Source organism: Asparagus officinalis, chromosome 7, assembly GCF_001876935.1.
Source record: "Asparagus officinalis chromosome 7, Aspof.V1, whole genome shotgun sequence".
NCBI lineage: Eukaryota > Viridiplantae > Streptophyta > Magnoliopsida > Asparagales > Asparagaceae > Asparagus > Asparagus officinalis.
This window is the reverse complement of record NC_033800.1, coordinates 52,037,441-52,065,187: the sequence shown is the minus strand read 5'-3', so window position 1 is coordinate 52,065,187 and position 27,747 is coordinate 52,037,441. Positions and strand designations below refer to the sequence as shown.

At 38.4% G+C, this 27,747-nt stretch overlaps 5 protein-coding genes across 5 annotated transcripts; 3 read left to right on the top strand and 2 right to left on the bottom strand.

Moving 5' to 3' along the window:
* On the top strand, positions 1,080-4,396 carry LOC109847141. The gene is made up of 7 exons (XM_020416385.1): positions 1,080-1,196; positions 1,757-1,826; positions 2,099-2,756; positions 2,870-2,885; positions 2,992-3,191; positions 3,326-3,526; positions 3,760-4,396. The coding sequence occupies exons 1-7, from the start codon at positions 1,080-1,082 to the stop codon at positions 4,394-4,396; spliced, it is 1,899 nt and encodes a 632-aa protein (XP_020271974.1).
* LOC109847140 lies at positions 4,524-7,266 on the bottom strand. Its single transcript, XM_020416384.1, has 6 exons — positions 7,094-7,266; positions 6,164-6,781; positions 6,035-6,050; positions 5,729-5,928; positions 5,394-5,594; positions 4,524-5,160 (listed from the first exon to the last, which is right to left on the bottom strand). The coding sequence occupies exons 1-6, from the start codon at positions 7,264-7,266 to the stop codon at positions 4,524-4,526; spliced, it is 1,845 nt and encodes a 614-aa protein (XP_020271973.1).
* LOC109847139 lies at positions 9,794-11,327 on the top strand. Its single transcript, XM_020416383.1, has 4 exons — positions 9,794-9,820; positions 9,923-10,122; positions 10,257-10,457; positions 10,691-11,327. The coding sequence occupies exons 1-4, from the start codon at positions 9,794-9,796 to the stop codon at positions 11,325-11,327; spliced, it is 1,065 nt and encodes a 354-aa protein (XP_020271972.1).
* Positions 19,348-21,386, top strand: LOC109849218 (glucan endo-1,3-beta-glucosidase-like). The gene is made up of 2 exons (XM_020419036.1): positions 19,348-19,428; positions 20,275-21,386. The coding sequence occupies exons 1-2, from the start codon at positions 19,359-19,361 to the stop codon at positions 21,222-21,224; spliced, it is 1,020 nt and encodes a 339-aa protein (XP_020274625.1). The 5' UTR covers positions 19,348-19,358; the 3' UTR covers positions 21,225-21,386.
* On the bottom strand, positions 21,282-26,965 carry LOC109849216 (protein IQ-DOMAIN 14-like). The gene is given in 7 exon segments (XM_020419034.1): positions 21,282-21,982; positions 22,071-22,202; positions 23,618-23,848; positions 25,846-25,979; positions 25,982-26,105; positions 26,193-26,316; positions 26,625-26,965. Coding segments are annotated over 6 exon segments (1,230 nt in total). The 5' UTR covers positions 26,268-26,316; positions 26,625-26,965; the 3' UTR covers positions 21,282-21,448.

The window sequence follows — 27,747 nt, the reverse complement described above, 5'->3', positions numbered from 1 at the left end:
AACTATGTTGTAGTTTCAATGTGATCATATTATGAGCCTTCAATCAAATATTTACAGATTAATGGCGTGACAGTGTTTTTTTTACATTCTTCATGGGTTTTTACCAATTTGACACCTTTTTCTCGAAACTAATTTTTTTAAACTATTTTCCCCTAGGCTTTCTACCCTTTAATCATTGTTATGAATAAAAATTCATTTTTAATAGAAAAGAAATGCAAAAAAATACTATCATCTCATTAATCTACTAAATATTTGATCGACCATCCACAAATGATCATATTGCACATATACATAGTTTAGAGGAAATTTAGGTAAATTGACAATTTAAGGAGCAACTTTGAGAGCTCACAAATACTTTAAGAGGGAGGAAGTGATCATTTTCTTAAGGTAAAAATAGGGTAAGATATAAAACAAACCAAGAATAATACAGAGGAAATGATCATTTTCAGGAATGGTTCCTTCACTTTCTTTTTAACACTAGAGGGGGCGCAATGAAAATCTTAATTAATTGGAATTTTTTCTCTCTCCCTATAATGGATGCTATTAATTTTTTGGGAAAAATGTTTTAAGGCCCCCAAAAAAGATCCGGTTGTGGCCCAGCCCCCTCAATTAATTCCCTTAGCATTCAGCCCCATTAAATGGTGAAAAATGTGGCACAGCCCTAAAACCTCATTCCTATACATGTATTGGGTGTATTTTGACCAACATACCTAAATTACCATCTTCTCTCTCAAACAAAAACCGGCTAAATGGGTTTTGACCAACATACCTAAATTACCCTCTTCTCTCTCAAACGAAAACCGGCTAAATGGGTTCCACCTCTGGCGGCGACCGCTCCCATCGCATTTAAGGCGAAGCGACGGAGGAAAGCGGGGGAAAAAGCGCGCGCTCCCTCCATTACTGTGCTGCTTCATCAGACGGTACTATAAATCGGTTAGTTCTAGCTCTCACTCTCTCATTAATGAAATTAGGGTATGTTCTTCAACTGTCAACCACGCCTATGCGGCTGAAATCACCTCAATTACTCCTCACCTCCTCATAACTGTCCTCTAACTGTCCTCATAACTCTCAACCCCCCAATGGCCGCCGATGACTTGATTTGCATGGTGTCTTTAGGCGAGAATGCCATATTTATGAAGCTAATGTCGACAACAAGCTTTTATGAACTGAAATATGATGTGGCTGAAAGATTGAAAGTACCTGAAGAATCTTTTTCCCTGATATATAAATCTGAGAGGCACCCAACCTGAGTTTTTCGGTTGAGAACGAAGCTGACCTGAAGTGCATGTTGGAGCACAATCGAAATATTGGTTGTACGGAGATTCATATGCAGGCTGCTGTTAATGTAGAGTGTTCCACGTCAGGGAAGAATTGTAAGTAATTAATAAACTCTTTATAACATTGTGCTTAGTGTGATGTAAACACCGTTATCTTTTGGTTAACTTTCAATGACCCCTCTGGGCTTTAAATCCCCTGAATGTAACCGTATAACCGTCGTCATAAATTTGAACCCGCAACGGGTTCCAAAGAGTTGATGAGCATGGTGCCGTCAGGCGATAATGCTATATTCTGCATGATTTTAAGTGCACGTTGGAACGCAAGTAAATAACTAGAATTGTTCTGATTAAAATGCAAGATGTTGATGCCAAGTAGTGTCCTACTGAGGAAAAAACAGAAAGTTATTACTGATTTGTAAGTAATAGAATGAACTCTGCTTGAAACTGGTATATGTGGGATGTTGAAATTGTGATTTCAGGTTTCGATGCTACTTTGGGGAAAAATAATTGTCAACGCTGATGGGTACATTTTAACCCTTCAGCTTACAGGTTAATTATCTAAGATATATGTTAACTATTATATGAACATGTTAACTCTCATTGGAACATGTTATACTTTTCTTGAACATGTTAACTTTCGTATTTATGTGTTAACTATGTCCATTGTCTGTTAAATTCCACTGCTCTATGTTAAGTTTTAATCAAAATGGTTAAATTTACACCCAGTTAGTTAACTTTTGGTGTGCTGTGTTAACCATGCATATTGTTAACTTTCATCATAGTGCTGGTAACTTAAGTTATAAGAAGATTATTTGACATAGTGTGCAGGATATCTCACTGTTTGATTAAATTGTGCAACAGGGATGCCTATTTGAATTCAGATTATAGTTGTCCTACTCGACATAATGCATCCAATTCAGAGAGAATCCAAACTGATTTTCCGTCTGGTGAGGTTGTAATGAGGGCTGATGATATTCTCAATAACACTTCGAGCATTCCTCAATGGTGGCACACAGCATTAACTGAAAAGGGGCAACAATTTGAAACCGTAACTGAATTGAGACTAGCTTTGCAATACTATTCCATCGCCAAAAAATTTGAATATGAATTTGTAAAGAATGAACCCAAACGTATCCGCGTTTGTTGTCGATATAAGGAGACGTATGGATGCCCTTGGATGCTCTATGCAGCTCCTGTTAAAAATGATAAAAGAATGGAAATCAAAAGGTTTGTGAATGAACACAGTTGCGGACAACATTCTAGCTTGTCAGGGCAATCACGGGCATCTCGCAAGTTCATAGCAGCCCAATTGCGACCGGTATTAAAGGCACGACCTGAAATCCGCCCAATTGATGTGCAAAAGAACTTCCTCACTCGATTTGGATTGAGACTTGAATACAGTAAGATATGGTGGGCCAAAGAAAGAGCGCAGCAAGATATGTATGGTGATAGCTATGAGGCTTATGATCAATTAAGATGGTAAATATTACAGTTAATTTATAACTTGTGTGCAAATGTTTATCGTAGCCGCTTTAATGTTAATATGTTACCCTTATGTTCCAATGTATTATATTTATTTACATGTCCAGAAGCGGCATTGTTGTACAGGTATGAGCAAATGTTGAAGCAAACGAATCCAGGAAGCTACATTTGCATTGACCAGAATGAAGGAAGGTTCAGAAGACTGTTTATATGTTATGCTGCTTGCATCCAGGGTTTCTTAAATGGCTGTAGACCCCTTTTATTTTTGGATGGGACCTTTTTGAAAGACAGATATAAAGGCATGCTTCTAAGCACCATAGCCTATGACGGAGACCGAGGGATATTTCCACTTGCGTATTGTATATGTGATCAAGAAAATATTGATAATTGGAGATGGTTCCTACAAGGCCTGTGGTCCATACTGTATGAAAGGTTGGACCCGTACAATCCCCCCACCAATTGGTAATTATTTCTGATGCCGACAAGGGGATTCGAGAAGCCGTGAGAGAATATTTCCCTGAAGCAATTCACTCACGCTGCGTTCTGCATCTAGTTGAAAATTTTAGATCAAAGCTCAAGGATTTGGGAATGAAGGCAAATGACACACAGGTTTTGGGGAATTTGCTCCAAACTGCTTGCTATAAATACACTATAGCGGAATGGAACGACTACATGAAGGAAATTTATGAGATGGCTCCAGCCGCATATGAGATTGCAATTAATTACTCGCCAGAGCATTGGGCAAATGCCTTCTTCCCTGGCATTAGGTATGCATTCAATCATTATGACGTTTTGCGGTTGATGTTAACTGTTATGCATATATGTGAAGTATCCTTTTTATAGGTTAACCTTCGCTGATATATGTTAACTTTAACCAATATATGTTAACTATGATGTTTTTATGTTAGCCTTTAGCAGTATAGGTTAAGTTTTATGGTCACTTGTTAAGAAGATAACATATTATATGCCCATCATACTTCCTATATGTTGTCCTTTGCAGATATGGCCATGTAACCTCTAATGTCGCAGAATCCTTTAACAGCTGGATACGTGAAGCCCGTTTGTTACGTATCCTGCAAATGGTGGAGCATATCCGAAAACAACTTATGACTCGCATGAACAACAGACGGATAATGGCGTGTAAGTGGACAAGCTATCTTTGTCCTAAAGCTGAGCAGATTGTTAGAGAAAATATGGAAAAAGGGCGCACTTTAGAGATTAGGCAATCTAGAGAGGATATTTTCGAAGTGCAATCACATAGAACCACTCACGTTGATTTGGAGAATAGGACATGCACTTGCCGAGCTTGGGACGTAACCCGTATTCCTTGTCTCCATGCTTGTGCAGTCATTATTTATATGAAAAGAGACGTATATCAATATTGTGATTGGTTCATGTCCGTAGAAGCGTTTAAGAAGAGCTACGACGAAATATTATATCCCATACCAGACTATGAGAAGCGGAGTGAGCCCACAGATGAGATCCAGATTTTGCCACCAATTACCACTAAGAGGAGGGGAAGAAATAGAACAAGACGCATAAACAACAGAACCATATACAAACGGCCCGTCAAATGTTCTCGGTGCAAAGTTGAAGGTCACAATAGAGCAACCTGCAATGAGCCCATCCGTGACTAGTGTGTTTCAGCTTCTAACAACAATACTTTTGTATGAGACATATAGATGGTTTTAAAGTTGTTAAGTACAACTTTAAAACCATCTATATGTCTCATACAAAAGTATTGTTGTTAGAAGCTGAAACACACTAGTCACGGATGGGCTCATTGCAGGTTGCTCTATTGTGACCTTCAACTTTGCACCGAGAACATTTGACGGGCCGTTTGTATATGGTTCTGTTGTTTATGCGTCTTGTTCTATTTCTTCCCCTCCTCTTAGTGGTAAGTGGTGGCAAAATCTGGATTTCATCCTTGGGCACACTCCGCTTCTCATAGTCTGGTATGGGATATAATATTTCGTCGTAGCTCTTCTTAAACGCTTCTACGGACATGAACCAATCACAATATTGATATACATCTCTTTTCATATAAATAATGACTGCACAAGCATGGACACAAGGAATACGGGTTACGTCCCAAGCTCGGCAAGTGCATGTTCTATTCTCCAAATCAACGCGAGTGGTTCTATGTGATTGCACTTCGAAAATATCATCTCTAGATTGCCTAATCTCTAAAGTGTGCCCTTTTTCCATATTTTCCCTAACAATCTTCTCAGCTTTAGGACAAAGATAGCTTGTCCACTTACACGCCATTATCCGTCTGTTGTTCATGCGAGTCATAAGTTGTTTTCGGATATGCTCCACCATTTGCAGGATACGTAACAAACGGGCTTCACGTATCCAGCTGTTAAAGGATTCTGCGACATTAGAGGTTACATGGCCATATCTGCAAAGGTCAACATTTAGAAAGTATGATGGGCATATAATATGTTATCTTCTTAACAAGTGACCATAAAACTTAACCTATACTGCTAAAGGCTAACATAAAAACATCATAGTTAACATATATTGGTTAAAGTTAACATATATCAGCGAAGGTTAACCTATAAAAAGGATACTTCACATATATGCATAACAGTTAACATCAACCGCAAAACGTCATAATGATTGAATGCATACCTAATGCCAGGGAAGAAGGCATTTGCCCAATGCTCTGGCGAGTAATTAATTCCAATCTCATATGTGGCTGGAGCCATCTCATAAATTTCCTTCATGTAGTCGTTCCATTCCGCTATAGTGTATTTATAGCAAGCAGTTTGGAGCAAATTCCCCAAAACCTGTGTGTCCTTTGCCTTCATTCCCAAATCCTTGAGCTTTGATCTAAAATTTTCAACTAGATACAGAACGCAGCGTGAGTGAATTGCTTCAGGGAAATATTCTCTCACGGCTTCTCGAATCCCCTTGTCGGCATCAGAAATAATTACCAATTGGTGGGGGGATTGTACGGGTCCAACCTTTCATACAGTATGGACCACAGGCCTTGTAGGAACCATCTCCAATTATCAACATTTTCTTGATCACATATACAATACGCAAGTGGAAATATCCCTTGGTCTCCATCGTAGGCTATAGCGCTCAGGAGCATGCCTTTATATCTATCTTTCAAAAAGGTCCCATCCAAAAATAAAAGGGGTCTACAGCCATTTAAGAAACCCTGGATGCAAGCAGCATAACATATAAACAGTCTTCTGAACCTTCCTTCATTCTGGTCAATGCAAATGTAGCTTCCTGGATTCGTTTGCTTCAACATTTGCTCATACCTGTACAACAATGCCGCTTCTGGACATGTAAATAAATATAATACATTGGAACATAAGGGTAACATATTAACATTAAAGCGGCTACGATAAACATTTGCACACAAGTTATAAATTAACTGTAATATTTACCATCTTAATTGATCATAAGCCTCATAGCTATCACCATACATATCCTGTTGCGCTCTTTCTTTGCCCCACCATATCTTACTGTATTCAAGTCTCAATCCAAAACGAGTGAGGAAGTCCTTTTGCACATCAATTGGGCGGATTTCAGGTCGTGCCTTTAATACCGGTCGCAATTGGGCTGCTATGAACTTGCGAGATGCCCGTGATTGCCCTGACAAGCTAGAATGTTGTCCGCAACTGTGTTCATTCACAAACCTTTTGATTTCCATTCTTTTATCATTTTTAACAGGAGCTGCATAGAGCATCCAAGGGCATCCATACGTCTCCTTATATCGACAACAAACACGGATACATTTGGGTTCATTCTTTAGAAATTCATATTCAAATTTTTTGGCCATGGAATAGTATTGCAAAGCTAGTCTCAATTCAGTTACGGTTTCAAATTGTTGCCCATTTTCAGTTAATGCTGTGTGCCACCATTGATGAATGCTCGAAGTGTTATTGAGAATATCATCAACCCTCATTACAATCTCACCAGACGGAAAATCAGTTTGGATTCTCTCTGAATTGGATGCATTTCCTGGAGTAGGACAACTATAATCTGAATTCAAATAGGCATCCCTGTTGCACAATTTAATCAAACAGTGAGATATCCTGCACACTATGTCAAATAATCTTCTTATAACTTAAGTTACCAGCACTATGATGAAAGTTAACAATATGCATGGTTAACACAGCACACCAAAAGTTAACTAACTGGGTGTAAATTTAACCATTTTGATTAAAACTTAACATAGAGCAGTGGAATTTAACAGACAATGGACATAGTTAACACATAAATACGAAAGTTAACATGTTCAAGAAAAGTATAACATGTTCCAATGAGAGTTAACATGTTCATATAATAGTTAACATATATCTTAGATAATTAACCTGTAAACTTGCACCTTATCCTTATCCTCCTCACTAGCCACAGCTTTCCCCTCTTTGTCAACCTCCATCTCTTGCCATTCCTCCTTCGCTGCCTCCTTCTCTTCCTCTTTCTTCTCCATCTCTTGCTCTTCCTCTTTCTTCTCATCTTCTCTCTCTTCCTCTTTCTTCTCCATCTCTTGCTCTTCCTCTTTCTTCTCATCTTCTCTCTCTTCCTCTTTCTTCTCCTCCTTGCTATGCATGACTTTCTCCACATACGCAACCTCCATTTCTTGACATTCACCTTTCTCTGCCTCCTTCTCTGTTTGCGCAACAGCCTCGGCAATATGAGAAGCTTCCTTGCCAATGTTCGATACATAGTCATAATCAAAACAATTTCCATCATCACCCATATCACCCCTATCATTAGAATCAAAACTCTTTCTTATTTTCCTCTGTGCATACCCTTTATGCCTATTATTTTGTGACATAAGTTCCCTCACATTTTTCTTCAGGTCTTAGGGGTCAATCAAGTCTTCGACCCCTTCATAGCGCTCCAATTTATCACTCATATCATTAGAATCAACACTCTTTCTTCTTTTCCTCAGTGCATACCCTTTATGCCTATCACTTTGTGACATAAGTTCCCTCACATTTTTCTTCAGGTCTTCGGGGTCAATCAAGTCTTCGACCCCTTCATAGCGCTCCAATTTATTGTTCAACCTATGTATCTCCTGGGAGCAAGCATCCCATTGAAGGCGCTTGCTACGCTTGACAGCGTGGAGCAATTTCCAATTTATATTGGTCGTATTCCTCCAAAAATGAATTTGCTCTATAGGCGTCAACTTATCTATTTCATCTTCTCTTGAAAAAGCATCAGCGATATGCTGGGACAAAATCTGTAAAGTACACCATATACCCTTTACCCTTGTAAATCCACAAGATTAAGCAGAATAGTTATGAAAACCCATAAAAGAAAGTTAACATGAAACAATGCAAATTGAAAATGAATTAATGATAACGATAAAATATTTAACTCAATGTAAATATGCTATGATGTGTAAAGAGTCATTGCTGCTTACGTAACCCACAGATGAGCTCTTTGGTCTGCCCATCACCTTCTCTTGCTTCCCAGCCTTCTGCTTTTCTTCCTCGTTCATCTTTCTCGGCCTAGTTTGCTCTTTGGTCAGCCCATTACTCCTTTTTTTCTCTTGCTTCCCAGATGGGAATCAGCTATCTGCAATGATTTTTAGACAACCTACACTTCTATTTTTCCCAAAGCGAGTGAATTCAATCTTCTTCCTGCTGGGCTCCCTTTGAGGGTATTTTTCACCCCATCCAATGCTGAGTGAAATTGGTTTCTCCTCAAGTTTTATGCTTGCTTTCTTGGCCTTAGAGACGATTGTCTCCATCCTCAGCGATCCAGCCGTCCCTCCGACCCTTACCCAGTTGGTCATCGGAGGCTTCCACCTCAAGTTTAGGGCTGGTTTTTTAATGCCAGCCATCTCAAAGTACCAAAACTGTCAGAATAGAAGGATCAATTGTCAAAATAATTAACTTGCATAACTCTTTCTTGAACTACAACATACTAAATAGCTAGCCTTCACTTCACTAACCCATGTTAACATTACTGGGTACATGTTACCTTTCACTTATTAATGTTAACTTTAATTTTTATATGTTAAAGTTTATGTTAACATGTTAACTTTCACCTATTAATGTTAACTTTTACTTTTATATGTCAAACTTCATGTTAACATGTTGATTTTATCCATAACCTGTTAACGTTCAATGTTGTACATGTTTTCTAATGTCTGTTACCATGACTCCTATTAACTAGATCAAATGTCAAGCCAGATGATCATGCAACATACAGGGATGAGCGGCATGCATCCAGGTACGTATGTAACCCCTGGCTTCCTCATCCCTTGAACAGCAATTTGAATGCCTCTCTTCGTCTCATCAAAAATAAATTTACCCCACGCAATGGTCTTCACTCTCTCGATACTATCTACATATTGAAACAATTGTCTTGGGATGCCTTGAGAGCTGTTGGGGCACCAAATCGTTGCACATTGGTACAATATCTGAAGCAACACAAAATCCTCAATGTCCTTATTATCAGAGGACTCAACAAGTGTTTCCAGCAACTCCTCGACATATCTCATCATGCTACCAGCTTCTGGTGTAGCCTTGGCCTTTGCCTTTGCCTTTGGCTTGGCCTTTAGCATTTCTTTCTTATCTTCAAAGTATTGCCTCCAAAGTCGGTTGTGAGAGTCTCTATTCCCGTAGATCAGCTCCCCATCAATGGGAAAGCCTGTGTGAGTATGCACCCACTCTTCATCAAATTTCACTGAAAATATAGAACCGCTCTTGGGGTTGGGAAAAGAGAACTCAACATTCTAACTTGTCAGGGCAATCACGGGCATCTCGCAAGTTCATAGCAGCCCAATTGCGACCGGTATTAAAGGCACGACCTGAAATCCGCCCAATTGATGTGCAAAAGGACTTCCTCACTCGTTTTGGATTGAGACTTGAATACAGTAAGATATGGTGGGGCAAAGAAAGAGCGCAACAGGATATGTATGGTGATAGCTATGAGGCTTATGATCAATTAAGATGGTAAATATTACAGTTAATTTATAACTTGTGTGCAAATGTTTATCGTAGCCGCTTTAATGTTAATATGTTACCCTTATGTTCCAATGTATTATATTTATTTACATGTCCAGAAGCGGCATTGTTGTACAGGTATGAGCAAATGTTGAAGCAAACGAATCCAGGAAGCTACATTTGCATTGACCAGAATGAAGGTTCAGAAGACTGTTTATATGTTATGCTGCTTGCATCCAGGGTTTCTTAAATGGGTGTAGACCCCTTTTATTTTTGGATGAGACCTTTTTGAAAGACAGATATAAAGGCATGCTTCTGAGCGCCATAGCCTACGACGGAGACCAAGGGATATTTCCACTTGCGTATTGTATATGTGATCAAGAAAATGTTGATAATTGGAGATGGTTCCTACAAGGCCTGTGGTCCATACTGTATGAAAGGTTGGACCCGTACAATCCCCCCACCAATTGGTAATTATTTCTGATGCCGACAAGGGGATTCGAGAAGCCGTGAGAGAATATTTCCCTGAAGCAATTCACTCACGCTGCGTTCTGTATCTAGTTGAAAATTTTAGATCAAAGCTCAAGGATTTGGGAATGAAGGCAAAGGACACACAGGTTTTGGGGAATTTGCTCCAAACTGCTTGCTATAAATACACTATAGCGGAATGGAACGACTACATGAAGGAAATTTATGAGATGGCTCCAGCCACATATGAGATTGGAATTAATTACTCGCCAGAGCATTGGGCAAATGCCTTCTTCCCTGGCATTAGGTATGCATTCAATCATTATGACGTTTTGCGGTTGATGTTAACTGTTATGCATATATGTGAAGTATCCTTTTTATAGGTTAACCTTCGCTGATATATGTTAACTTTAACCAATATATGTTAACTATGATGTTTTTATGTTAGCCTTTAGCAGTATAGGTTAAGTTTTATGGTCACTTGTTAAGAAGATAACATATTATATGCCCATCATACTTTCTAAATGTTGACCTTTGCAGATATGGCCATGTAACCTCTAATGTCGCAGAATCCTTTAACAGCTGGATACGTGAAGCCCGTTTGTTACGTATCCTGCAAATGGTGGAGCATATCCGAAAACAACTTATGACTCGCATGAACAACAGACGGATAATGGCGTGTAAGTGGACAAGCTATCTTTGTCCTAAAGCTGAGAAGATTGTTAGGGAAAATATGGAAAAAGGGCACACTTTAGAGATTAGGCAATCTAGAGATGATATTTTCGAAGTGCAATCACATAGAACCACTCGCGTTGATTTGGAGAATAGAACATGCACTTGCCGAGCTTGGGACGTAACCCGTATTCCTTGTGTCCATGCTTGTGCAGCCATTATTTATATGAAAAGAGATGTATATCAATATTGTGATTGGTTCATGTCCGTAGAAGCGTTTAAGAAGAGCTACGACGAAATATTATATCCCATACCAGACTATGAGAAGCGGAGTGTGCCCAAGGATGAAATCCAGATTTTGCCACCACTTACCACTAAGAGGAGGGGAAGAAATAGAACAAGACGCATAAACAACAGAACCATATACAAACGGCCCGTCAAATGTTCTCGGTGCAAAGTTGAAGGTCACAATAGAGCAACCTGCAATGAGCCCATCCGTGACTAGTGTGTTTCAGCTTCTAACAACAATACTTTTGTATGAGACATATAGATGGTTTTAAAGTTGTACTTAACAACTTTAAAACCATCTATATGTCTCATACAAAAGTATTGTTGTTAGAAGCTGAAACAAGACGCATAAACAACAATACTTTTGTATGAGACATATAGATGGTTTTAAAGTTGTTAAGTACAACTTTAAAACCATCTATATGTCTCATACAAAAGTATTGTTGTTAGAAGCTGAAACAAGACGCATAAACAACAATACTTTTGTATGAGACATATAGATGGTTTTAAAGTTGTTAAGTATATAGCGTTGTACTTTTGTAATCTGTGATAATGCCTGTTAGATTCATTTTGTTCATGCTGTTAATAGAAACTGCAAGCATGAGAGACATTTTCAGATCTTCACCTGTCATGTCAAGATTTTGAGTTTAAATAGGTGACTTCTCCAACATATGAGTCACTGTTCTAACGGCTAGCAACCAGTCATTTCAAACAGCCATATTCCAACGGCTAGTAAGTTGATCCTTAAGCAATATAAAATGTGCACATAGGAAAGTTATAAGCTTAATAGAAGTTCTAACTTTCCCTTCATTCCCTCTTGAGATTGCGAGATGAAAACGTCAGAGGGTTCTCAGTCATGGGAAGAGGTATGTTGTTTTTGTAACATTCCAACACCCATGAAGCAGTACAAAAATGGGAGGAACAAGGGTAGATTCTTCTGGGGATGTGCAAATTTCCCAAAGAGCCAATATAAGTTTTTCGCTTGGGCTCACAGTGAAGATGCAATGGTAAGTAGCAATATTCCAGATTGCCCAGAAGTCCTCGTTGAAGATGATATGGCGGTCAAGGCAAAGCAGTTGAAGAAAGCACTGAAGCAAGCAAACCGCGAAGTTGAAAAATGGAAACTTTGTTCTTTCTTCATGTGTTGTTTTTGTATGGTTCTAATATCCATCATCTTTGTCATCTCTAACTGAATTTGGTTAAGTATCACGTGTATATGTTAATGTTTACTATAAATGGTTAAGTTTCAGAGCTATATGTTAACTCTAACTGATATATGTCAAGTTTTAGAGCTACATGTTAACTATTTCTGATAGTGGTTAAGTTTCAGAGCTACAGGTTAACTTTTATTGGAAGTAGTTAACTTTCAGCGCTATATGTTATCTTTCATACTTATATGGCAGCCAATGCAAGTTTTGTGTCGGAACATCAGTGACATATACTATCATCCCTTATCATCCTTGTTATGTATTGCATTCCAAACATTTTAGCAACAAAGATTCCGCTGTCTACCAGTTAAACAACCAGTTTCTTACATCTCCTCATCCAACCTACCCACCAGTTAAATAAAAAGTTTTGATACCACATAACATCTCTAACTAGCAACCAGTTTCTGGACCTTTCCCTAGTTATACATCTGTTCTAATATGCCTGTTAGTTTTGCCCCCACAACAATATGCACAATACATAACTGTTTCTGACATCATTCACCCATCCTTTTGTAGCCCATCCACGTAATTTTTCTGTTCCCATCCTTCAATTAGGAGTTCAGCTGCAAGCTTGGCACGGATGACGTCGGCCTCGTCAGCGGGATTAGTTACCTGACTGGTATCAGTCCCTTGTATTATAGCCGTTATATATAAAGGAACGAAAAGCCCACAATCATACCTACATCATATACATTGGAAAGATAGTTAGATATTTGATGCTGAATAAAATGAAAATGTTTAAGTGTGTGAAACACTAACATTCCTCGCTGTTGCTCGCAAGGGACGGCTTCATATCGGTACTTCTTCCAAACATTATTGGGATCAAAACCAGCCTTCATGTGATCCATGAAATCAATTACTTTATTTACTGGCTCCAAGTATGCACTGTGGCCTGCAGAGCTGTAATGCCTGATAACATCCTCGTCCAACCTTACTTCAACAACATGCCAGTGGTCATGCCGCACGAGCGGGATAAGGAGTACTGATTTTTTTGCGGCGACATGCTTTTGTATGAACGAGGTGTATAAATGTGCATAGTCTGGGTTCACTGCATAAATGCTATGTTGTATTGCCAAGCAAATAATGATAAGCCATTTGTAAACAGGAGTTAAAAAACATTGGGAGTTTGAAGCTAATGCTTACGCAGAAAAATGCTGACACGACCCCATATTTCATGCCAACAGAAGCAATTTCTGGCCTCTCTAGCCATGAGCTGAGCCTATCCACAAGAGCTTCCATGACCTGTTAACAGAAGATGCAAATTAGATTGCATAACATCTCAACATGCAGTAAATCCAAGTATTGCGTAAAAGATTAACATATTGAGAGTAGCATATTGAACTTGCATGGTCATCGATACGCCCTCCACGTAGAAGATACAGAAGCTCCGTTGAATCAACGCTGCTGTTCAATGTCTTAACAATACTACGTGACCTGAAACATAACAATAAGATCCAAATTTTAACATAAACCAGGCTATATGTTAACTGGATTTGCAAATATAAACATGATTTGGCAAACGTTGGCACAAACAGGTATAAGTTAACATAAACCTATAATCATTAACATGTAACTATGAAAGTTAACATAAACCTATAATCATTAACATGTAACAATAAAAGTTAACATAATGTAGCCACGGTTAATCAGAATGTCTAAACTTACTGATGGGCTGTTTCATTGCAGAACTGAGAGAGCCATCTGTTCTCATCTGGTGTGAGCTTTGCTGCTATATGCTGAGGCACTCTATAGTTGTGAACGAAGGTTCCTTCACTATCAATCACACGTATGCTAAAATCATCAACGTTGGGAATACCCTCGTTTAGCAACTTCAATAGAGCCTCCTCCTTCTTCTTGATTTTCCTCTTCCCAAGAATATCCCAAGTGCATTCATCAGGCTTACAATAGAACCTGATTTTCTCCCTCTCTTCATCCTTGTGTGGTGATATATTAATTATTTCTGGACGACCGTCCTTCTTCTTTCCTTCAGTGAAAGGGGTTCGGACTAGATGTGAGCGAGTCCTCTTTCTGGTACTTGGTCCCCTAATACCCCTTGACACAAGTTTTTTCTTCCCTCTTTCCGATAAAACTGACCTTTCTATCCCTCCCTTTTTCCCCCTTAATCCCCCCCTCCGTACTAGCACAGCTTATCCCTCTTTGTCAACCTCCATCTCTTGCCATTCCTCCTTCGCTGCCTCCTTCTCTTCCTCTTTCTTCTCCATCTTCTTGCTCTTCTCTTTTCTGTCATTCTTCCTCTCTTCCTCTTTCTTCTCCATCTCTTGCTCTTCCTCTTTCTTCTCATCTTCTCTCTCTTCCTCTTTCTTTCGTCCTCTTGCTATGCACGCGCCTTTCTCCACATACGCAACCTCCATTTTCTTGACATTCACCTTTCGCTGCCCTCCTTCTCTTGTTTGCGCAACCAGCCTCGGCAATATGAGAAGCTTCTGCCAATTGTTCGATACATATCATAATCAAAACAATTTTCCATCATCCCCATATCACCCCTATCATTAGAATCAACACTCTTTCTTCTGTTTGCCTCATTGCATACCCTTTATGCCTATCACGTTTTGTGACATAAGTTCCCTCACATTTTCTTCAGGTCTTCGGGTCAATCAAGTCTTCGACCCTCATAGGCCATTTATTGTATCAACCTATAGTTCTCCTGGGAGCAAGCATCCCATGAAGGCGCTTGCTACGCTTGACAGCCGTGGAGCAATTTCCAATTTTATATTGGCCTATTCTCCAAAATGAATTTGCTCTTCTTTATACAGGCGCTCAACTATATCTATTTCATCTTCTCCTTGAAAAAGAATCAGCGATATGCTGGGCAAAATCTGTAAAGTACACCTATTACCTTTTACCCTTGTTAAATCCACAAGATAAGCAGATAGTTATGAACCCTAAAAAGAAGTTAACATGAACAATGCAAATTGAAAATGAAATTAATGATTAACGATAATATTTAACTCAATGATAAATCATGCCTGTGATTGTAAAGAGTCATTGCTGCTTTCTACGTAACCACAGATGAGCTCCTTTGGTTCTGGCCCATCACCGTTTCATTGCCTTCCAGCCTTCTGACTTTTATCCTCGTTCATCTTCTCGCCTAGTTTTGCTCTTTGGTCAGCCCATTACTTCTTTTTTTCTCTTCTTCGCCAGACGTTGGGCTTGTTAGTTATTTTCCCAAAGCTGAGTGAATTCAATCTTCTTCCGCTGGCTCCCTGAGGGTATTTTTCACCCCATCAATAGCTGGTGATAATTGGTTCTCCTCAAGTTTTATGGCTTGCTTCTTGGCCTTAGAGAGATTGTATCCATCCTCAGCCGATCTCAGCCGTCCGCTCCCCTTACCCAGTTTGGTCACGAGGCTTCCACCCTCAAGTTTAGGGCTGGTTTTTTATAGCCAGCATCTCAAGTACCACACACTGTCAGAAGTAGAAGGATCAATTGTCAAAATAATTAACTTGATAACTCTTTCTTGAACTACAACATACTAATAGCTAGCCTCACTTCACTAACCCATGTTAACATTATTGGGTACATGTTACCTTCACTTATTAATGTTAACTTTAATTTTTATATGTTTAAATTTATGTATAACATGTTAACCTTTCATTCTATTAATGCTAACTTACTTTATATGTCAAAACTTCAGTTTAACATGTTGATTTTAACATTGTTTACTATTAACATCCAATGTGGTACATTGTTTTTCTAATGGCCTGTTACCATGACTCCTATTAACTAGATCAAATTTACATACAGGGCATGAGCGGTGCATCCAGGTACGTATGTAACTCCTGGCTTTCCTCATCCTGTTGAACAGGCAATTGAATGCTCTCTCCCTTCCCCGTCTCATCCAAAAAAATTTAGCCACGCAATCGTCTTCATCTCTTCGATACTATCTACATATTGATAACAATTGTCTTGGATGCCTTAGAGAGCTGTTGGGCACAAATCGTTGCACATTGGTACAATATATCTGAAAGCAACACAAAATTCCTCAATGTCCTTATTATCAGAGGACTCAACAAGTTGTTTCCAGCAACTACCTCGACATATCTCATCATGCTACCAGCTTCTGGTGTAGCCTTGGCCTTTGCTTTGCCTTTGGCTTGGCCTTTAGCATTTCTTTCTTATCTTCAAAGTATTGCCTCAAAGTCGTTGTGAGAGTCTCTATTCCCGTAGATCAGGCTCCCATCAATGGGAAAGCCTGTGTGAGTATGCACCACTCTTCATCAAATTTCACTGAAAATATAGAATCGCTCTTGGGGTTGGGAAAAGAGAACTCATCAGTTTCGCCAGTATAATGGCTGAGCACATACTCTAGTGCCCGTCGATCGCGTGCTAGGGGACCAAAGAACACATAGTGCTCAAAGTTACAGCCCTTGTAGGCATCCCAATGCCACTTCTTCAGTTTTGGTTGCAGTTTTTGCATGAAGGAACAATATGTTCCAAGACAGGCACTGGGCCTAATATCACCTAAAGCAGCAACTATCCTGGATGAACAACAGTTTACTCTTAACAAGTGGTTCAACTTTAAATTACGTAACAATCAACAGTAAAGGCATTAACATAGTCAAAATCACGTTTTATTAACATGATTAGCTAAAAGTTGACTCTTAAGAGTAAACGTTGACTCTTAAGAGTAAACGTTAACAACAAACACAGATTATTGACATGCATTGCTACTAGCTATCAACAATTGATAATTGTTTACATGCATTTCTTCCAACCCACAATTAAAATCAATTGATTGGGAACTTACTTCTTCTTTGAGATGGACACATCCTCCCGCGAGCGTCTCCTCTTGCGCTCTCGATTTTCCTGAGTTTTCATGCTCAATAGGGTTTCCATCGCCTCGTTACTCTCCTCATCATCAGAGGATGGCGGAACAGAATCGCTGGCGTGAGATATCAAGGCGGAGGTGGAGGGGGATAAGTTTCGTAGTTCCTCCTGCGCAAGTCGTGCCGACCGACGCCGGGGACGAACGTCCGCTTCCGTTTGAATCTGGTCTACTTCACCCTTGCGTCGTTTAGGGTTATTAGCCATTTCTCTTATAATTTTCTTCGTCATTTTCCTTGTGGATTTCTTCGGCATTTTCTCTTATAATTCTCGTCTAGGGTTTTCAAATTGGGTTCGCAAGGTGAAGGAGGTTCGAGTTTTGGGGATATTTGTGGGTCTGCAGAGAAAAGAGCGAGAGCGAGAGAACGAGAGAAAGAGGGAGGGCGGATTTGGGGACGAACAGTTACAAGGGTAAATTCGTCTTTACAGAGGAACTGTGCTCTCAAAGTTGTCTAGGAAATGACAAAGGGGCTGAAACTTTAATGAGTTGGGTATTTGGGGCTTGATCACACCAAAAAAAATACAGTGGGCTGGGCCACAACCGGTTCTTTTTTGGGGGGCCTTAAAACAATTTTCCCTAATTTTTTTTAGCCTTACAAACTAGACAATTGTCAGAAAAAATAAAACCTTAGATCGTTCCTATTTGCTAATTTAAGAACATTAATTATTCTAGGGAGTGATATTAAAATCTTACTTGCCCACATTGGATAATTAGCAGTAATTCGCTCCTTAAGTTTACTAATTAGAGAACAGTAATAACAATAACCCAAGTAATTACGTGTCCAGTAAACTAAGACATCACATTATGTACGCCAATAAGGAAAAAAAATTCCTAACGAAATAATCATTTCCATTTGACAAATCTCACAATTTTGGTGACTAATCGATCTAATCCATATGCAAACAAGTTTGGCTACTGATTTTCTCTTAATTGGTGGAAAAATGTCTAACTTCTAGTCCAAAATCTTTTAATTAATAAATAAACATTTTCCTACCTTAGACGCCTCCCAAAGCGTACGTTTCTTCTAAGTGATCTGTATCCACGTTTTGCATTAAAAGTCATAATAATATCTTTTAATAATATTTGGATCGTGACATCTTAATTCTTAAGTTAGAATTAGATGTCGAGACGTACGTAGACTAATCAATTCTTTTGGAAAATTGTCTTTTACCCTTCTCAGCATGACTTTTATATATAATGTTTTTTTTTTGAATAACACATAAACGTAGACATAGTTTATATTTGGTACGGGGACTTAAGGTGGGTATCATGGAATTATAAATTGAATGTCACGAGAGAGAAAAATGTACAGGCAGCCTTTGTTGAGATATTGAGCTCTTGAAAAACCATCCATTGCTCCATTTTACAGCTGTGCTAGACAGGGATCACACCATTTGTAGAGTGGTTGCAACTGTAGGTGCATGTGATCAGGTTAATTCCGATCAACTATAATTTTTATTATCACTGCAAACTAATAAATGTATTTACATCCGCAATTACAAAATCCCTCAAGTTATAGAGATGACTTATGCAGATTTGGGTATACGTGACGATTGCAATCTTTTGAGCTACAAATGAACTTAATACTAAGTTATAATTTCAATTGCAATCAATCCCCAACAGAAGTTATAAAATAAAAAAAACTGGTATCTCAAAAGATACATGCATGACGACTAGACTAGATTCTAAACTGTACAAATCAAACAATTGCTAGTACAACTACATGCAACATTAGTTGCTGCAAGCTCACTTACATGCGACCGAGACTCATATTGCTACTACAATTTCGGTGAACTAAAAAAAAATCTATACACTGGAAATAGTTAAGACTTCTGTTTTTCAACTTCAAGGTTTATCTCCTACATTTTCTCCCTTCCACATTTTTTTCTTTTCTTTTGTGGAATTGTATAAATTTTCCACCTTAAAATGCTTGGAATTTGATGTGTGGATTAGTCGTAAAGAGACAAAACCATAATACTTAAATCCATTATCTATAGGCTTGTCAACATCACGTAGAAATGTATTCCTAGGTGATCAGTCTAGCGTGCAAAAAAATATATAACATAAATAAATAAAATTTCCATGGATAAATTGACAAAGGCAACATCACCTATGGCTAGTTGTAAACCTAAACGTCTATATAAGGAGTACATAATTCATAAATGCTAAAACACTCAATCAAAAGAATTCACTCATGGCAAGGAACATGATCCCCATGCTCGCTATCTCCTTGGTTCTTTCCACCATGTTTGTGATCTCAACAAGTACTTCCTTTCTCTCTCTCTTTTGCTCCTTAATTTAGATATTTTACAACTTTAGTAAATCATAGTATCTTTTTTTGAAGCAATAAAGATCATAGTATCTTATGTTCTTATCATGCTATATAGTTGATTTTTCATAATGTACATACTTGTGAAATTTACATTGACTAAATTTGGCCATGCTCTGTGCCACACAGAGTGTGTGTGTGTGTGTATATGCACACACACACACAAAATTGATGCAGCGTGGGAGTCACAAGAGAGAACTCTTTTTATAGTATAGAATATAAAAGGATCCATTTTAATGCTAACAAGGTTTTGACGGTCTTCAAAGAATTAATAATAATCTATCTTTAGAGCATGATGATCTTGTAAACATGTTAAAGCGTGAATGCAGACAAATGTAAGAGCTTAATCTTAGCATCTGTTAAATTGCCTCCTATTATTGAGTTGTGAATTGGATTTAGATGTTGATGGGTTAATTATTGCCTTTCATATTTCTTTTCAACATCTTATGATCAGATATTTTATTTTTATTAGTTTTAAATAAAACATCCTTTCACCCTCGTAGACAATAATCCTTACATCATGACACGTGCTTGTAGTTCAATCAGATATAATCGAAAACATGAAAGAAATGGGGACATAATTTCTAGAGTATATCATGGAAATAAGAAATGAACATCTAATGAAGCGCAGATATGTACATAAAGAATAATGAGTATCCTATCCTCGCCGTGTGTGGTTACGTGGGATTCTCTCCCCTTTGATTCACCAAGCTAAGATCAACTACATCACTGTATATCGGAGAATCCTATGATACATTTTATTCATTTTAACTTATTTCAGATGTGCAAGCAATTGGAGCTTGTTATGGGATGCAAGGGAACAACCTCCCTCCTCCAAATGAAGTCGTCAACCTCTACAAATCCAAAGGGATTACTAGCATGAGACTCTATGCACCAAACCAAGCAGCCCTCCAAGCGCTCAGGGGCTCCAACATCAACCTCATCCTTGATGTCCCAAGAACTGATCTCCGAAACCTAGCCTCAGACCCTAGTGCAGCAAACTCCTGGGTCCAGAACAACGTCCAGGCCTACTGGCCGGCCGTCCAGTTCCGGTACATCGCTGTCGGCAACGAGGTTATCCCCGGCAATCTCGCCCAGTACGTCCTCCCGGCGATGAAAAACATACACAGCTCACTATCATCTGCTGGATTACAGAACTCAATCAAAGTGTCGACTGCAGTGTCTCTGGGCGTCATCGGCCAATCATACCCTCCTTCTGCCGGCACATTCTCCGGCAATGCCCTGACATATATGACACCGATCGTGCAGTTTCTGGTCAATAATGCGTCGCCACTTCTGGCAAATGTGTACCCATACTTCAGCTACACGGGCAATATGGGTAGCATACGTCTTGACTACGCACTGTTTACTGCACCAGGGACTGTGGTTCAAGATGGCAACTTAAGTTATCAGAACTTGTTTGATGCGCTGATGGACGCAACGTACTCGGCCCTAGAGAGGGTCGGAGGGTCAAGCGTGGTGATTGTCACATCTGAGAGCGGGTGGCCATCTGCAGCTGGGACTGCAGCGACGATCGACAACGCAAGAACTTACAATCAGAATCTGATCAGGCATGTCGCGCAAGGGACGCCAAAGAGACCTGGAAAAAGTATTGAGGCCTACATTTTTTCCATGTTCAATGAGAACCAGAAGGAACCACAAGGGATTGAGAATCACTGGGGACTATTTTACCCAAACAAACAGCCAGTTTATCCAATCAACTTCCAGTAGAAACAAAGGACTGATATAGAATGTAATCTTAAATAAATTGTCATGTTGATCATGAAATAAAATGAAATCACAGGATTTCTTATTCTATAATCAATTGTCACGACAATCCAGCATAACGTTCAAAAAGATTATGGTTGCACAGAAAACCAAGCCTGTTCATGGGAAAAAACCATACAATGTAATTCAGGAACTTGCAAAACCTGCACAAACTTAGTTTATGAGGATCACCTAAAAGCATTCTGCTGATCCCAGTTCAGAAATGAATCAGAATCAAAGCTGAGATAATCTGAAGAGCGACAGCATTTTACAGGTCCTGCTCGACTTTTTGGTCGCGGGGACGTCTGAATCTTGCTTAATCCCACATCACTTACAACCGACGGCAAAGGCGATAGAAGCCTATCATTATATTGAGCACCAAACTCAGAGAAAGTGTCAACTGTTCTTAATCGTTGTTTTGGTGTGCTCAATGATCTAAATCTCGCCTTAGCAGAGGCAGTAGATGCCATATAGCTTGGAAAGGAAGGGGAGATTGAGAAGGAATCATCATCTCTAGCTGAAGCTCTTCGTGATCGGTTGAATGATCTCCTTGCCAAAAACTTTTCTTTAGTATTGTGATTATCTCTACATGGTGTTGAGAAAATATCAGGGATGTCTTTGTTGAGAGGTTGAGCTACCCAATCGTCAAGCCAGCTCCATCTGCGGTCTTCAATATCAGGATCTAATTTTGTAGATACTGGTGTTGTGGGTCTCCTTCGCTCCTGACGAAAGAAATATATATAAAATATTGCAAGAGGAGGTCAAAGTAGAAGTTTGATGGTGCAAGTGTGTAGAGAAATTTTTGTTTACCTGATAAGATGATGCATATTCCATTGCTCGCTCTCGTTTTAGTGCAGCTTCTCTCCTGTTATTCAGTAAGGTCATCATCTCCTCCTTTGATAGGATGCTGCTGTTCCACTTCTTTCCATTGTTTTCTTGAAGCTGTATAATGAGAGGAATGATATATTATGACCTTATCAAACCAAGATATATCTAATTTTCGTAAAGTGGATAATAGAAAGCAACCGTACTAATTTCTGTATACAACGTTATAAATATGCATATAAAGTAACCACCTGATAGCACTCTTGAAAATGAGGAAAAAGATATATGATAGTATAGTCCTGCACCAGAATCTCAAAATCTGATAGTCAATGAGAGAGCTTTAATACGAAATTAATGCAATCTCCAACCATATACTGGCTCTAAAATCATAAATATATGGAAAAGCGACATCTGGGTCATTATCGTGAATGCATAAAACATCAACGGTCTGGTGGCTCTACTGGCTCTAAAATCATAAATATATGGAAAAGCGACATCTGGGTCATTATCGTGAATGCATAAAACATCAACGGTCTGGTGGTTCTAGATGGAATTCTGCCAAAAGGCGTGAAATTGATCTATGATGAAAAGCTTGGAAGCACTTAGCCTTTTGTTTATTCCTATAAGATCTGCACCTTTTTGCTCATTGACTTTCCTTTTTTCATTTTGAGTGTCTTTGACTACAATCATCACTTTTTGCCACTGAAAACCTGCAGCCTCCTGTCTTATCACGGATGTTGCCATTCATCGTGTCTGACATATCTTGAGTGACTTTGGTCCGTAACATGGCAGTTTCAGTGACTAATGTAGAGACATTTCTAATAGAAGATAACCAAGGGATTAAAGTAATTTTGAATGGAAAAAATTAACAGTCTAATGTAGGTTTCTGTGTATGAAAGTTGGAACTATGAATCCATGGTTAATCTGCTGCAATTCAATTGGAAGTCGGAGGCAGTTATTTACAGGGAACCGAACAGAAAGAGGTGACCTCTAATGATACTGTAGCACCTCTCTAGTGTGGTAGTTTAAATGTTGCAGTACTTCAAATCAATGTTTTAGGTCCCTAAACCCACTGAACCACTTAAAAGAAATGGCTAATTCAGACAGAATATACATATCATGATTATACTAAATATAAGTGTGATTTTCAACTTTCTTTGGTCCTACGTTTCATTTTCCTACTCTCCCACCTTATCAAGAGTTTTAAATGTTGACATCAGTTTCACAATGTGAGCTAGTAGGAATATTCGGAAAATTTAAATCTCTAATGATAAGAATTATAACAATAAAATAGGTACACGCGGAGGAAAATATAAAGACAGAAAGAAGAGAGAAGGCGGCAGAGTTAGCTAAAAAGTAATGCATTTGCCCGATGCATGATGTGACATATTACTATAAAATCCTTTGTTCCATAAAAAAATAAGTAATGTTCATGCTCTTAGTAAAAGAATCCACCTATTTTAATATACAAAACAATATAAAATAAAACTACTAATTATGTTGGAAAAAACAATGAGACTTTATACACTTACATCTGCCTTCTTAACTTCTGAATTCTTCATTTTTCTATATGCTACGTCTTTGCAGTCATGAGAATGATTATTAACTAAAGCTCTCACTCTACTGGCACGAGCCTGTGATTGAATCTTCATAAGGGACTGCAATCCTTTCAGTGTATTTGTTGTTTGACGCCTCACTACCTGTCCTCGAATTAGGGCTTGAAGCTTGACCAAACCCCTCAATGCTTTCAGTGCACTTCTTGACTGGAAATATTTTTTGTAAAAATCAATGTTGAGATCTATGAGGAAATTGATGATTTTGGAATTAAATTAAGAGCCTCACAATGAATTGTAAAATGACTTTGGTCAACAAGCTAAAAACAAGTTTCTATTGAAAACATAGAAAAATCAAGCAAAAAGCTCATGTATAATTATTCAGTAATATATTTAAACATGATTAACTTTTTCATACTGTTTATTCTAGCAATTTCTGTCTCTATAACCAACTTCTATTTATTTTATGCTAAAAAAGGAATTCAACTCAAGGCTTGTCAGAATTTAGATTATGATGTGCCGTATATGGACATAGAAATATTGATACGTGTAACTTTGGTTATTTGTTTCTTCAACTATCTGTTGCTTTAATTGGATTTGTTTATTTCCCACATGCAAAAGAAATATGATAAGGGCAAGTGAGCGTATCTGTATTCCAGAAAAAGCGTGCTAGATATATAGCCCTATGTATATTACATTATATTATATACACAATCCGACATACGAGTTTCGCTTGTATTGTATTCACTTCTTGCCACAAGGCATGTGCCTGGGTACTGCAATATACTGAGGAATGCAAAATAGTGAATAAGATGGCTCACATCAAGATATCATCCCGAAGGCTGTTAACTTGATGATTTACTCAATAAATAAAATAATAGATCCAACTTTTAGAAGTCAGGAGGGAACATTTACTTACTTAGGATCAGCAATTCATGCTGACAGTCTAAGATAAAATAGGAAGTTCTTCACGAAATAAAGCAGTCCTTGAAGCGGAAAATTTTGCTGGACTATAATCACAACAGTTTTTGTCTATGAAGTCAAAAGATTTTTGATGGCTACAAGATCAGCCATCCTTATTGTTCGCATAAACAACAAAACCAAAAATGAGTGTTATTGAGAATCGTTTTGACGTGTGTTATGAAGGACAATGAGCATACTGTTAGCACAAATGGTAGATTATAGTTGAGGGACCTACTAAAATTATGATAGACAAATGAACGCGATGGAAGAAAAACATCATAGTTGAGGGAGCTACTAGCCTACTAATACAAGGCTAGAAGAAATGAAACAATGTGGAGGCCATACAAAATGGCATGATAGATGCCAATTCAACAGACACCATCGCACCTATATCAAATGCCAAAGTTTTCAGATAAAAGTTCTGTTGTACAAAAATGGTAGTCTGTCGACGGTAACCTCAAAACCAAGCAAGAACCATACAGGATCATCTTCAAGTAACTTAAATGATGTGGATCATTCGGGTCATTTTTCTTAATGAATTAAAAATTTTAAAATCTAGGTAATTGAATGTGAAAGATCTCATTGGCTCATATAAGATACACAAAATAGTGGTTTCCCACTTTTTTTTTTTTGTTTTTTACAATTCCACATTCAACGAAATAGCATCTTGATCAACCATTCAGTGCCTAATGATAAAAGATGGAACTTTCACAACCCTACTAAAAGTTGAAGATAGGCTCTCAATCGTATAAAAAATAGGATAATAATCTGAAGTAATAGCCCCAGTTTCATGAAACAATTTGCATCTGAGTTCTACAAAGATTAAATTTTATAGAACACCTAATTGTTGTATATAGAATATAGATCTTACATTTTTATCTCATACAGAGGATACTTCCTATTCCGTGAATCCAAAATCTCGTATCCTACTATATGAACAAATAGTGCTTAAAACTATGCATGAAGATTACGCAAGGAGAAGTATTTTCCTTTCCCACTTTTTTCTTTGGCTTAATTTCCCTTTGGCACCCCAGACTTTACCCATTTTTTCACTTTCATACCACAAATTTCAACTTCATTTCTAGATTTTGATCACATGCAATGTAAATTTAACAGAAAATACGCAAATGTCAAAGTGAAACGGGATTGAAACTTTGGGGTATCAACAACGAGCTAAAATCGGTAAAGTTTGGGGTACCAAAGTGAAAATAAGCCTTTTTTCTTTAATTAGCAAAAGAACTTACAAGATACCCGCGGAATGCAGTCTGAATCCTAATAGCCGCAATCTCTTGCGTCCGATGATGAGATGGTGCAGGCGTTCCGGTGAGCCTGACAACTTCAGCAGCTGCATGAGCAGCAGCAACAGCAGCAGCGGCACTGCATGCTTGCTCTGCTCATGCTCCGCGTCGCTCAGTGATCTCGATCTCCTCAGGGATGGAGCAGGGAGAGAAGGTAGGCATTTGGACTTCAATTTCCCAAAAGCCCATTTCCTCCTCTTCTCCTTCTGCAATCATGAGCTCAACGTGTTAGAGATACCAAAAGCCTAGCTGGTATTGATTACAGAGAGGATATGCGGATTAAAAAGCTGTACCTTTTCTTGCTTTGATTTGGTACCTGAACCCAAGAGCCTCTTCAAACGATCAAACCAATTCTTCTTTTTTGCCATTGGAACATCATCCCAATGGATTGGGAAGGCTTTTAATTAGTTCAAATACCTAAAAATTCATTAGCAATAAAAAGATTACATTATTTAGCATCAAGAGAAAAATAACACAACAATTATCTTCACCCATGATACAATTAGCAAAACGTGATTTTGATCTTCCTCATAAGGTTGTAGCCTTTTCTATTATAAATCAAAACCCAGAGAGAAATATCAAAGCCTCCTTTCCGACATGAGCAAAATTACAAACAGCTTACAGGCACAAACATATAAAGGTCTTTTCAAGATGAGCACAATCGAAATGAACTATGAATCAAACCCAAATGTAGAAAACTTGGATTGAGATGTTTCGTAACATACCCATCAACAGTTCAGCAACATTCTGAATGATCTAAAAAAACTCACAAGACCCCCCCAAAGAAAATGGCTCTTTGATAAAGAACCCAATACCATTGCTTTGAAACACTACTGGGGTGGGGAAAAGACTGACACTTTCTCCTTTTCTGAGAGCTTCCCTTTTGGGGTTAAGCTTAGATCCTTATCTAAAAAATAATAATTAAAGGAAAAAAGGAGGTGGTTGTCTACCAAAGGGGCACAGTTTGTTAGCTTTATGCAGGTTTTCAGCAAATCATTAAGGGAAATATAAAGGGTTGTTATCTAAAACATCAGCCAGGCTTTAATACGATAACAGCTGTCCATGAAACAAAGTAAAAATGAGCGAAGGCAATCTAAGGAAATTTCTAAATGCACCCCTCCCATTTATTTTCTGCACATCTTTCTGTTGTGGGCTCAAAATACTTGCAAATTCTGTATGAATTCGCGGGGGTTGGTAAGATTATTTTATTTTAGGTAATATAAGGAGAATGTTTTGACGCAGCGCAGGATAAATGCTCTGCATATTGCTTTCCAAAACAGTGACTTGTCATGACGTTCAGTGCGTGAATAGCGACAAGAATTGAACAGTGCGTCAGTCAAAATGGGAAACCGCAGTAAAGTGATTTCATGTTATGATGAGGATATATACATTTACGCGGGGTGAGAATAAACTTAACCAGCAACAAAACATTGTTGATCTAAATCAGAAAATTACACTCATCAGCCAGCTAATCGGACACACCTTTGACCTCATCACGTCACAGGGTAGACTTTAAAGTCAAAAAAAAACCGTATTAACATTAAGATAATGCTATATTGGAGAAATCTAATAAGGAAACCATTATACATAATCAAGACCATAATGACAGTCTAAACCAGAAAGTAAGTACTTGAGAAATTGCATTCACACCCATTTCCACAGAGAACATGCCCATGGCAGGGGAACCTGGAATTGTGCCGGAGACTTTCCCTGCACAGCAGCACAGCAGTGCAGTAAGAAATTGGTGTCTGTTAAAAAAAAGGGGTGGGAAAAGGGTGAAAAAGAAGGCACTTTTGATGATTTCTAGATAACAGCAAGCATGGAAACTTTCATGTCGTAGGTAGTGCA